At 39.4% G+C, this 13,149-nt stretch overlaps 1 protein-coding gene across 2 annotated transcripts in view; it reads right to left on the bottom strand.

Moving 5' to 3' along the window:
* The window catches only part of sema5a (sema domain, seven thrombospondin repeats (type 1 and type 1-like), transmembrane domain (TM) and short cytoplasmic domain, (semaphorin) 5A), a 111,076-nt gene that overhangs the window by 46,280 nt on the left and 51,647 nt on the right, over window positions 1–13,149 (bottom strand). For both annotated transcript variants that reach the window (XR_010911745.1, XM_067486576.1), the window contains exons 6-9: window positions 10,591–10,689; window positions 5,614–5,827; window positions 4,111–4,396; window positions 2,162–2,297 (exon numbers count right to left, since the gene is read on the bottom strand). Coding sequence is in view for 1 of the 2 variants with exons in the window: in XM_067486576.1 (XP_067342677.1) it covers window positions 2,162–2,297; window positions 4,111–4,396; window positions 5,614–5,827; window positions 10,591–10,689 (735 nt within the window). In the remaining variant the exon portion in view is untranslated. The remainder of the gene's footprint in view (window positions 1–2,161; window positions 2,298–4,110; window positions 4,397–5,613; window positions 5,828–10,590; window positions 10,690–13,149) is intronic.

The raw sequence follows: 13,149 nt of genomic DNA on the forward strand, positions 1-13,149 counted from the left end.
CAGATGTAGCTCCAAATCAAACCAAATCACACGTAAAACTGACGCCTGTTTTTGTTGCACATGAACCTCATAAGATAAAAAACTTTTTATCAGCATTTGACTCTAACATCTTTTCCCACAGACTGTATGGAGCTTAACATCGAGTGTGTTTTACATACAATAAGCAGTTAGAGTGTGACAGAAAACCTATACAACACAGAGTCAGTATTAGATCCTAATGCACAACGAACATGACTCATAGGCTGAATAAATCCTGCAGGATCACTCCGTGTGGTTCAAATAAATGGGGGGATTTTCTCTGCAGACAGACAGGGAATTAAGCTCTCAATCAATGACCAGTGTGTGAGTGTGTGTGTCTGTGTGTGGGGGTAAGGGATGAGTTCAGAGTTATAATTATCCCTATTTGGCAGCATATAACCCTTGATTTTTGTGGGTGTATTTGTGTACTTTAAGACATGTACGTGGTCCGTGTCTTACATAGATGTAGGTGTATGTTTGTGCTGTGTGCGCAAGAGCTGAAAGGAAAAAAGAAATAAAAATAAGGCAGGCCATAAATCCTGTGCTCGTAAATCTAATCCCCCCAACATTGACAAATGCTTGATGAAGATGTCACTGAAACCTAGATAAAGTGTGCATCGGTCCAGCGATGAGGAGCAGCTATTGTGCTGAAACTTATGTGGAAAGATGGGGATGAAGAGGAAGAACTAGTGTATCCATGAGGAATACAATCTTCCAAAATCTTGTGTTATATAGAATTCCCTCTGTGATCACTCCTCCACTATGCTGACCAGGATAAGTCTCTGGTCACTGTTGAACAGCAAGGGAAAATTGCTTTTTTTTAAACAAGTGAATTTCACTCAACTACAGTAGACGCTGACATGTAGATATGTGAATGCGTGACAGCCTTTCTGTGTTACACATTTATGTGTGTGCGTACATGTAATTTTAGTAAAGTGTCACAGCTAGCACTTTTCTTGCATGAGCATTTTATCCACTATTGCGGCATTAGCATGTCATTATAGATAATGTGTGTGCTTGTAACTTCTTGATAGCAGGCGATGAGAATGGTCATGCATCTGCTGGTGTGACTGAGGAACCCTGATGGGAAATGTATGTAAGGAAGATAGGCGTGTGTCACCCACTGGGAGCCAGACCTCAGAGGGAATTCAATTCCTCGTGGGGATCTGCGTGGATTAGCTCCCTCACTATCTGCTAAGCCAGCTACAGCTGAGATCCACTTCTTCTGCTAATAAAACATTCTCTCTGTGTCATCAGTATCGAGTAGTGCCTCAAATAGGGTTAAGATGTCCTAGCTGTTCTACGGTTGCCCCTCTGAATTTTAGGATGGAGTATAAACATAAAGTGGTACTTGTGTAAAACAAGAACAGTTTATTAAAAAGGGACTATAGTTCATAGAAGGAGCATACGAGATGTCTTGAAGGAATCATTCTGCCACTATAAAAATCACTGGATTTTATAAGGACTGGTTGTAAAGTCTGTGTTCATGAGCAGAGAGATGGATGACTGAAAGAGAGAGGAAATTAATGATGGCGAGATGGTTGTTAGTTTTCTGAGGCTGGCTCATCAAGAAGTACACATTTATTTATCGGGATACACACTTAAATTAAAAGTCTCCACACAGCGCAACTGGGGCCTCGGGCATGAACAAATGACTATTAAAGAATTTACATGCACAGTTAAAAACCACCTTACTAAACATGTCAACTGTGTGATGGTTGGTCCTCCTGAAATAGAAACAGTTGCTAAAAATACTGACATCACATTTTGTAAAAACACACATGAACTCTGGAGGATAAAATCGCTCACTTTAGTGAAACCTAAAAAATACTAGCTTTGATTGCATGGATGTTTTATGAGAAAACCGATCGAAACATGGCACACATGTTCCTTCCTATGAAAACAATTCAGTGACACATAGTCCACATACTGCAAAATGCTTTGCTGGCCAGCTCTGATCCTGGAGATTGATTGATTGGAGCATCCTAGTATGGTGATGTTGGCATTTAGCTCAACACACTACACCACCTCTCAGAGCTGCTAGCACATTTAGTCATGTTTTTAAAAAAGTTCAGTATTAAGTTGTTACCTGAACTCATGGGATAAGCCGAAAGGACAAAAAAATAAAAAATTAAGTTGTTACCTGGAAGTCAGGGTTGGGGTTGGGGTAAGGCAGCCAGGCCGACCGTGAGTTCTCCTGATACTTAAAGGGCCCGTTGAAAACCTGGGATATGGCACTGAGATTGAAGGCACACACCGCAGATGCAGCAATGCTGTTTCTGGATGTCAGGAACAGGGAAAGTTGGAGGAGGTAACGGAGGGGATGAGAGTTGACAGAGGGGAAAAAAAAGAGAGAGTCATTAAAATAATAACATTTAGAAAGGACTCCGGTAGTAATAGGAAACCTGTTCAGATTGTGTTGGTGTTTGTAAAGCTGGCCTCTGTATGCTTGAATTGCTTTCAGCCAACAACACAAATCAAACACTGGACAGACAGATGCAGACTCTGGAATAACTGATTGTCATTATTGGATTACAAATCCAGCAATAGGGCACAATTAAGCTGTTTGGCTTGGCTGATTAACTGTACAGATCTGGAGCCTGAAATACAGCTTTGCCTTTTTAAGCTGTCAGGTTCAACAAGTACAGGTCCCCTCCCTCCAAAGTGAAAGTAAAGAATGAGAGTATTAACTCTCAACTCAAACTGGGAGACTTGGCCTATGTGAATTATAATCTAGTGCGGCTGTTCATTAAACTCTGTGCCTGCAGGGAGAAATGTTTCCAATACCCTTCAAAAGACTTTTTTTCAACAATGTGAATGCATTGACCGTAAAGAATAGATTAGTCAGCTTTTAATAATAGTCTGTGCATGAATGTGTGTGAGAGTGTGTATGTGTGTTTGTAAGTATGAGAAAGAAGCAAAAAAATAGAGAGAGAGACAAAAAGAGGAAAGGGCTGTGATGTTTGTGATATATAAAACAATAGTTTTGATCCATGTATATCCCACCTCTTTTATTCTCAGCTCGCATGAAAAGAATTAATGATAATATTCTTTCACTTTTTGCACACTTTGTTATATTTTAAATTAAATAATATTCATTATTCTTCACCCAATAACCACCAATGACAAACTAACTAAAACTATGTTTTAGAGAATGTTTGAAATTTTGGATCTCTCCTTTCTTAATTAAGTTTGTAGATGTTATAGAAGCTACACTGTTCAACGTAATAATAACAGCTTTTTGGCTTTCAGGCTTTGCAAATTGATTTCATTCTTCCTCTCATATACCCAGATTGGATTGGAAGTGTCTGGATTGTCATCCTCAGATCTCCACAGATGTTCCGTAAGGTTTAGGTCTGGGCTTTGACTCGGGCAACAGAAGGACAGTCAGGAGACCTTGTCTTCCTGAAAGGTGAACGCCTCAGTCTCATATTGTATACACTCAGGAGCAGGTTTCCTTTTCTTTCGTCACCATGGCACCAGGGGATGAGCGCGACTGGTGTTGACATTATGCTTGGAGTTTAATTTTGTCTCATGAACGTTAAACAAAGAATATTTCTCTTCATATTCTCAAAGTCCCTGTGAGGTGTGGGACTTTATACAGTATACACAGTTATTTACCTTTCTAAATTATTTCCGCTCCTGACCACTGTCAAAAGTGCCACAGCAGAGGAATTTAAATTTTTGATGTTTTATAAATTTGCAAAAACAATATAGGTTTATATGCTCTGTATGCATGGTACAAAAAGGTCACATGCCAAATATTTGTTGATTTAGTCTCAGCGTGTCTGTTTCTAAAACTGACAAATTATCAAAGTGATGTCAAAATCATTGTGAATTATACATGAAGCTATTCCCTGGTTGCTCTAAAACAACAAAGAATAAAAGACAAATCTGTGCTTTCAACTGATATCAACAGACTGTGAGTTCGAATTCAGTTTGGTTTATGCAGCATGTTGTTTAAAATACAGCAGAGTACAAATCTAATCCCTGTTTACTTTGTTCAGGTATAAAACCTAACTGGCTAAATACTGTGGTGTTAGAATGAAGTAAGGCATTTGTTATGATATGCACTTATCTCATGTTACTCACACGTTAGTTGTAAAAATGCCATAGAGCAGCTCCAGTTCAGGCAGGTAAAATGTTCCTTGTAGCTCGTTGTAGTTGAAGGGGATTTCTCCTGGTCGGGAACAGTTCAGCCGGGCCTTCATGAAGGTGGTCCATGTGTCCTCCAGGAGGAAGCGGCCACCAATGTCATTCTTACAGACACGGCCAGCGCGGGAAAACACTGTCCGGCCACAGTCGTGCTCTACTGCGTTCTCCCGGAAGAAAAAGTAGGTGAAATTGCCAATATCGTAGGAGGAGACGAAGTTAGGCTCTGTTGAAAGAGGGGAGTTAGAAAAGGAATGTCAAAAGAAGATTAAAAACACAAAAAGAAAAATTAAAGAAAGCTAAGAGAAGGAAGAAGTGCACAGACAGGAGGGAGAAAAACCAACAGAAAAATATTTAAAGTTGTGGGAGTAAGTCTGAGTGGGAGATCGAATTGGGTATGTGTTATGACTGATTGACTCGCTGTGTGTGTGTGAGTGTGCAGCCCACACAACAGCAGGTGATCAGGATTAATAACTATAGGCCATGTTATTAATGGCGTTGTGGTGTAGTAAGAAAACTCATTTTTCACTCCCTAAACCTAAAGGTTAGGATGAGAAATGACCAAACCAGGTACAGCATAATAGCTCTCACCCCATCTGAAATACGCAACCTCCACGTCACAGATAATGTGTTCATCTTCATGTATGACATAACTGGATCTAAACTATATACTTTATTCTCTCTGACAGTGATTCAATTCGCCTTTAAATGAAAGTGTCCCCCCCTCCACCAGCTCCTCATTTCAACCCTCTTCTCCTCTACACCTTTGGAGGGCAGTGCATGTAGAGACAGGGGGAAAAAAATCAATTTGCCATAAAATTAGTTATTAAACCTTTTACCAAAAGGTTGCTGCAAAACAATGCGTGTGGTGTCTTTTAATTTATTTTTTCAATTTAGCTTAAATGTGAATCTGATAAAAGTCACCAGCTGACAAGATACTGATTGACCTGATTCGCAGGCGAGACACTTTAAGCTATCTGAAGTTTTTCAATCTGTTTCTGAGAGAGCGAGTGCTTGTGTGAGTCTAAGCTTTCATTAAAAAAAGACAGATTTCTGAAGAATTTTACAATTAAATCTTCCTTTAAAAAATTGTTGAATAAATGTCAACTTTTTATGTGCTTAGTAACTTTGGAAATAGTTGTTTTTACTGACAATTATGAAATGAGGATGTTTTTTCTTTCTCGTTGCTCTACTCGGGGTGATAAAGGAACACAATCCTTCCACTAAAAGAGATAGATGTGAAATCCTGTGATGGATTAACAGCTGCCATTTTTATGTATCCTTGAGCAAAACACTGAATCCCCACAAGCTACAATGCAGATTTATTTTTTTAACTGTTTTCTTTATTGTGTTTATCTGTATTTAAAATGCCGGTTGTCCTTATGTAACAACTTCCACATACTGTAACGTCAAACTGGACCGCAAACTTTGGCCCCTGCGTACCGTTCAGCCACTTGGAGTTGTACTGGGCAGTGCGCAGCGGTGGCAGGCTGCCCAGACTGCGATAGATGGCGGGGTCTCGCCCAGAGAAGTCCATGGCTGTGGCAGCATAAAGCTCTCCGCTGGAGGTGATGAGGGCGGTGGAATTGTGGAGCGGGTTGTAGGGACACCGAGCCATCCCGCTGATCTGATCGTGGATCTCAGTCAGATTAGTCAGCTGCAACACAGCGAGAGAAGCGGATAACGTATGAGGACTGAAAAAGGCAGAAGGGTTAGAAAGAAATATGGGCACTGATGCAGACACACTGTCATAAAGACAATTTTTCGAAAGAGACGTGTCCCTTACGTGAAGGAACGAGTACAATAGGAGGCAATATCCATGGGAATAAGATGTATTTTTCTTATGTCTAAATAATGAATCATTGTAGAAAAATATAGGACAGTGTATCAAAGGGCAGCATTAAAATGCAAACCGGATAAGTCTGGCAATGTTTTGTTTATTTCTGCCAATATGCAAATGTTGCAGAAAAAAAAATTGTGTTTGGTTTATATCTACAGCTAAGCACACACAAACACATACACACACACACACACCCAATGTATATGTATAATTTATACACACACACACACACACACACACATATATACATACATATATATATATATATATATATATATATATATATATATATATATATATATATATATATATATATATATATATATATATATATATATATATATATATATATATATATATATATATATATATATATATGGAGAGAGAGAGGAAAGCTTCAGGAACATAATTGCAAAAACACATTTAGAATCATTACCAGTATGAAACACAGGAAAGTGAGCAGCTGCCTCTAGTCTAATGCTAAGAAACCACCTGGTAAGAAAACAATACAATCCTTAAAGCCGACTGCTTAAAATCAGGTTGCTCATAACTGCATTTTGCTTTTGAAGTCTGTGTGGGACAACCAGCTGTTAGTCTGGTTATAACATTATTATGCCACATCGTCGAGAAGCCTCTCTGGGTTGAAAAGAGGCTTGATGTGAGATGCAGTCCTTCCTTGCATTTTGCCTTTGAATATGAGGCCAAATCCAACTCCCAGCTTTTTAAAAATACTTTACAGCATGACCCTGGCTTATCCCTGACATACTGCACTTGGTTCCTATACTTACAAAAATACCAGCTGTAGCTCAGTGACACAGCCTTGAATACCAAAAATGAGAAATGCATTTTTAAATCCAAGATGTAATTATATTTTATGGTGCAAAAGTAAACACAATATACAGGGATTAACTCATGGTTTTTGCTTCCATCCAAAGTTGATCCAAGTTCTATGAGCCTCAAGTTTTAAAATCCACAAAAGATAATTAAAATGATTCTATTTGCAATTGCTTTTCTATATATCAGTGTGAGGTGCTCAAAGACCTCCACTGGCAGCAAAAGAAAAAGAACCAAATCTGAGCCCACTCTCTCCTCTCACATTTTCCCTGACTGAATAATCTGTGGACAGTTCTTCCACTCAGGAGATTCCAACTCCATTCAGAGCATTTGTTGGGGGACCTGGCGACTTCTTTAGCCAATTTCCTGGAGCTATTCGATTTGGATCAAGGGTTCTGTTAACTCCTGCGACTTGTGCTCCACCCAAACCACAACAAAACAGAGAAACTCTGTCTGAGCTCTGCCCGCCTGAAATGAAAGCTTGGTATTGATGGGAGTCATTCTGTGGGCCGGAATAGCCATTTTAAGGTCAAATGGGTCGAAAACAGGAGGAGGTGTGATAGACAGAAAAACTGCAGTGCATCCATGGCATTTTGAAGAAGTGAACTGAAAGTCGACTCTGTGGTGGACCCAGCAGCTGTGCGATTAGGACACTGAATGACTCCGAATGCATCTGTTAGAGAATTTTTGGAAAGAGACAGCTCACAGTGCTCGGAGAAGCAGTTGTGTCCTATGTGTGGTTCTACTGAGACACTTTTGTGGCTATTTGGAGCATTTTTAGCTACCAACTATGACAGGGAATCTAGTCACAAGCCCAATGTGTGATTTCAGATCTGTTATTGAATTTCCACTGATATTCCCCTGTGTCTGGCATACAGATGGCACATTATAGCAGTGATCTGTCAAGTGAGTGGGAGCAGAGTGTCATACACAACTTCTTTATCTTATTCCTTCTCATGCTGATCCAAAGTAGAAAAAAAGCACGTCACTTAACAATGGCATTCTTTCCTCCTTTTATGTGTAACAGTGGATGGAGTTAAAATTTACATGTGCTCTTACTATTAAACTATGGGTTTTTATAACTTCTCTCTTTTTGTCTTGAACCATTTTTTCAAACAAAAAGTGACTTTTGGGTCGACTACTTTTTTGGGTGAAATCCAAACTACCACATTAAGCTCAACATGGCCCTTAGACTCTCTTATCATGGGGAGATATAATAAGCTTCATACCTGATAGCATATTCTTTAAAGTGCAACTTGCAGGTGAGCAACCCATGTGGAAAGGGTGCTTTTAGTTTAGTTTAAACAACTGCATTAACTTTCACAAACTCCAATACTGTATATTCAGTACAAAACATCAACTAATCAGTACTCAGTATGACACCAAAGTTTTATCAAAGAGACTTTTTAAAAAGTTTTATGTAGAGACAGGAATAACGTATTATTACAACTAAGATTTTCATCCCCCAGAAACCTCTTTCATCACCACAACCATCATCATCATCATCCTCAACATGATGGGGGTCATCTTCAGTAAAAACATTGCTAAAAGTCAGGGAAATTAACAGCTGTTTATGCTACAACCTCTGAGCTCCTATTAAACTAATAGAACATTCTGCTCACGCTGTATTCATCCATCACTGCTGATAAAATGAAAAAAATCTGTCCGAGCACGATTCCATTGCGGTTGCTGTGCAAAACCAGTGTTTCACATTAATCGTTCAGTGGGTAAATATGACAGCGCCTGATGAAATACTGCTATAATAATGTCATGACATTTCAACTATATGTATTTTCACAGTAGTAAACAGTCATTATGAGCCTGTGACCTTTGTATTCAGTGCTTTTGGACAAAAACAAATGTCATCACAATAGTAAACTCCATGCCTGATCATCTGAAATCTTACAAACGTAGACATTCGATGGCGTCCGATCACTGTTTTAAGGTAAGCACAATACTGTGACATTTAAATGCTGCTCTACACTTTATTCAGTGGGCAGTTGTTACCAAGAATAGTGGGTGGAAAAGTTTATTTTCCGACACTTCACTTACTGAAAAACATGGTTATTAGCGTTGGATGCTTACAGTGTGCTACACACCCATGGTAAATACACACACACACACAAATCTTGGGCTGCCCTCAGTGTGTCAAGAGCCAGCTTAAACACAATAGCAACTTAAACTGAAAAGTCTGACTAAACATCCCTTAAAAGCATGGGCTTAAGAGATGCGGGGTATTTGTAGAACAGGGAGGGTTGAAAACATATGACTGTACTTGAATTAAATATGGAAGATGAAAATAAAAAGAAAAGCAGATAAACCATTACAACACATCATGGCTAAGAATGGCTGAGCAGCACAAATGAGAAAAGAAGCATGTATAGGCCCATGCCATGATTATTGAGAGTAATGAGCTTAAGGCATTATTTTGATTGCAGCGTTTAACAAGTTTGACGTAACATGACTTCTTATATAACCGAGCTTAATAAAATTCATCTTTCTTTATAATTAGTCTATATCCCTGACTGCACACCAGGAGGCAAGAACAGCTATGAGAGCTCAGTGATATCAAGATCCAGACTCAGCCACACTTTGATTAAATGTGTTGATCAACCTTGACCTTTGCTTCTGACACTGTCAATTCAATCAATGACACTTCTATCTTCATGTGTGTAACTTTATTAGGCTTACCCATCACGATATATCACACAGTGCTTTTCCAGTAAACACGGAATGTATATGACGCAAAACACTGAAAAAAGGAATAAAATAACAATTACTGCTGTCCAGTTTTAAACTGCACTGCTATTATAAACTATATGAAGCATAGGATCCGTGCACATTGTCACTATTTAGGTTAGAAAACATACAAATGTGTGACAACAAACCTTTGAAATCACTGTTCAGAAGTGATTTGTATGCAACACACATACTCACCTTTTATTTAACCACACGGCACATTTGGCAGTGAACATGATCATTTTTTGGGACAATAAACACTTTCCACTTTTCAGTTTGAGCAGTTTTAGGCACAAAAACAACTTTTTATGTTGAGCTCATCTCAGGCAAATCTGTTATGCCACTCGGAAACCTGACTATTCACATTAGTGAAATGACTCAGTGACATCTGTTTGACACATAAGTGTATCTCTCTACGATTCCCTAACATTAGTCAGTAGTGTCATAACCTACTGTATCAACACAACTTGAGTGTACTGAACTGAGAAAAGCAGCACTGTGATGCTTGTTAGTTCACCATTCATTTGTAAGAGGACAAATGTCTTAGGTCTTCTTTTAAATTATTACATAATCTCATTTTAATGTGCACCTATTGCTCATCCACCTGTGTTCAGACTGAAAAAAACATCAGAAAAATAAAGATGCACAAGCATGATACAAGGGAAAGGGGAAAGAAAAACTAATCAAATCATATCCAACCAAATTATATTCTTTGTGACACCAAAATAAATTAAAACTACATGAATAAGTGACAACATAGTGGTTTATGGAACATAAGAACATAGTAATAGTTTGCTGGGCTGGAAGGAAACATGCTATCAGATTAGCTTCTACAGTAATAAGCAAAATGACTTGATGACTTTACTTGGGGGGAGTTTGTATGACAATTTTAATAGAAACACAAGCCTTTATTGGGTTATGGATAATTAGCATTCATGTGAAGCTAAAGCTGAAGTACAAGGGTACAAACAGGCAGAAAAAGAGAGATATTTTGCTGTTGTTCATACCGTTCGGTTGGTGCAGATGGGGGTGAAGGCGTTGGTTCCACAGGTAAACAGCCTGTTCCCATTCACCAGCAGCACCCTGATGTAGTTCTGGCACTCCTCCTGTGGAAACACACACGCAAACACACATACCCCATTTACCAGTTAGCAGCAGCACCATTATCTATCCACTGACAAGCAGCAGCATTAGACAGAGGGACAAAATTACACTTTATGCCAATAAATGAGACAAACACCTGCAACTGCAGGAGGGCTACTCTAAAACGTGGCCAAGCCTGACAGAGTCAAATCAAGGCTAATGCCCACACAGCTTAGCAATGTCACATCTTAATTCAACAGGGACCAGATTTGGAGAGGGATCTGAATGAGGTGGAGAACAGATAAATGCAGCGGGCGTGGGAGAGGACCACTCAGGATTAGTTTTGAAAATTGCCTTGGCTTTGTTGACTGGTCAAAATGTGAAATGAAAGTGTAGCCTCTCATATACTTCATTCAATCATGTCTCTGCTCTCTCCATTAATCAATTCAAACCACTTTTCTCCTAATTATGGTGGAGTACGTGGCCACCACTCTTTTCTTTGCTTGCTCCTTCTCTGCGGATTTGGCATTTTGGCTTTGGCTGCGTTTCCAGGCAAAGCCACTCAGAACTTGGTTAAAAGTGCCAGAAAAATACAGTGGGATTGATGAAGTGAAGACTTGATCGTATGACTGATTGCTGCTGAACGTCATAAAATCTCAATCTTACCGTCAAGCTTTCATGGAGGCTTGCTTGAGATTTCTATCAACAAAATCACTGTAACTGTGACAACAGCAGTAAGTACAGTGTTCATGTCAGAGAGCACCATTTTTCCTAGAACAAGGTAATAAACTCAGAGGGTCCTCTCTATCTGAAATGGGCCAGGGCTAGGTTCGTGAGGGCCTCTTGTAGAAATTTAAAACCTTGTAAATCTGAGCCACTCTAGGAACCCAGGGCAACCCCCCTTTCTTCCTCAGAGGGTCTGATTTAGGAGTGAAGGGCACTGCAAGAAAGGAAGGTGCAGGAAGGGCTTTTATTTACTCCTATCTTGATGGAGGTGGACTCGTTTTCTTTGTGCTATTTACATGTAGCTGTTTTATGTGTGTGCCAGTTCAAAGCAGAAGATGTGTGCATGAGTGTGCGTGGAGCTACACTTGTTATGTATGCCCATATATCTGTGCTGTTTGCTCAGCTCGTTATGCACTGCATATATGTGTGCATGTGTGTGTGTGTGTGTGTGTGGGTGCAGGAGCGGAGGTGGATTGTGAAGAGGTCTTTATAATTCGATTCTTCTCTCCAGTTTGTTTCTACAGTAAATAACAGCATATTTAATATTTGCCCAGTCTCACAATCTTGACTTGTTTATGAAAACTTCCTGACAAATGTTCCATGCTCGTACTGTAATACAGAGGCGGTTATGCTTGGCTCTCGCATTATAAAACAAAACAGAGGCAGCAATCAAATCCTGTCAAGTCAATTTAACTCTCCTTTCTTCTCCCGGTTGAAATAAATCAAATACACAAGAGAAGAGTAGATGCGTGCATTAGGAAGAGAAAAAAACAATCACTTTTAAATTCACTCAAAGCACAGGCACGATATCTGTATAATAGCCTAAGTGATGGTATATTGCTGTGCGCTGAGCTAGGTAATAAACCATCGAAAGCCCTGTCAACTGTGGGAGAATGAAGTGTTTTAATGTTATTCTTAGTGTGTATCACAGGAGCGGATCCTCAGAAGAGAGCAGCGAGCAAAACAATTCGACTCTCCTCGACAGCAGCAACTCTGAAAGACTGAGGTAGCGTTGGTCTGTAATTCACAACAACTATCTGGTGCTGGCCAGCCCATGCATGCCTGTTATAGGTCTCTAACCACCTTTCACAGAAAGATAAATACACTGTGGTTCACACACACACACACACACACACACACACACACACACACACACACACACACACACACACACACACAGGGTTCAGGGCTGGGCAGATCACCTACAAGTCAAGTTCAGCTCTAAACCAGTTGTTTGTGACTGAACGTGCCAGCTGACCACATACAAAAACATATACTTGCCCATAAAAAGAAACTACAAAAAAACAATAGAAACTCCCTTTATGCAAGCTCTATAAATAAGAGGTGATGAGTGGTTGGGAAGCTTTTTATTTCACACATTGACTTAAATCCACATGGAGGCCAGTTCTCTCTCTGGATTCCCAGTGAGTACACTGGACTCAATTTGCAAATTTTGCTTTCAGGGTTCATTATATCTCATCATAACTTAGCATTTATTTTATTTCTGTAAGCTGTTTGTTGGTGATTTGTGCTGTGAAGCTGATTTAACACTGTTTGAAGAAATGAAAGGAGATCTGTGATTGTTTCTTATAAATTAAAATTTCTTTTTAGCCATAATTATTATGCAGCACTCGTGGGAAAGTAAAACATCTTGGACTTTCAGTTGGGATGGTTAACACCATCATTCATGTGGAAATCTTTCTATTCAATCAAAGCTACAAGAAGTTGTTGAAAAATCTGCTTTGCAGCAGCACAAA

Source organism: Channa argus, chromosome 19, assembly GCF_033026475.1.
Source record: "Channa argus isolate prfri chromosome 19, Channa argus male v1.0, whole genome shotgun sequence".
NCBI classification, from domain to species: domain Eukaryota; kingdom Metazoa; phylum Chordata; class Actinopteri; order Anabantiformes; family Channidae; genus Channa; species Channa argus.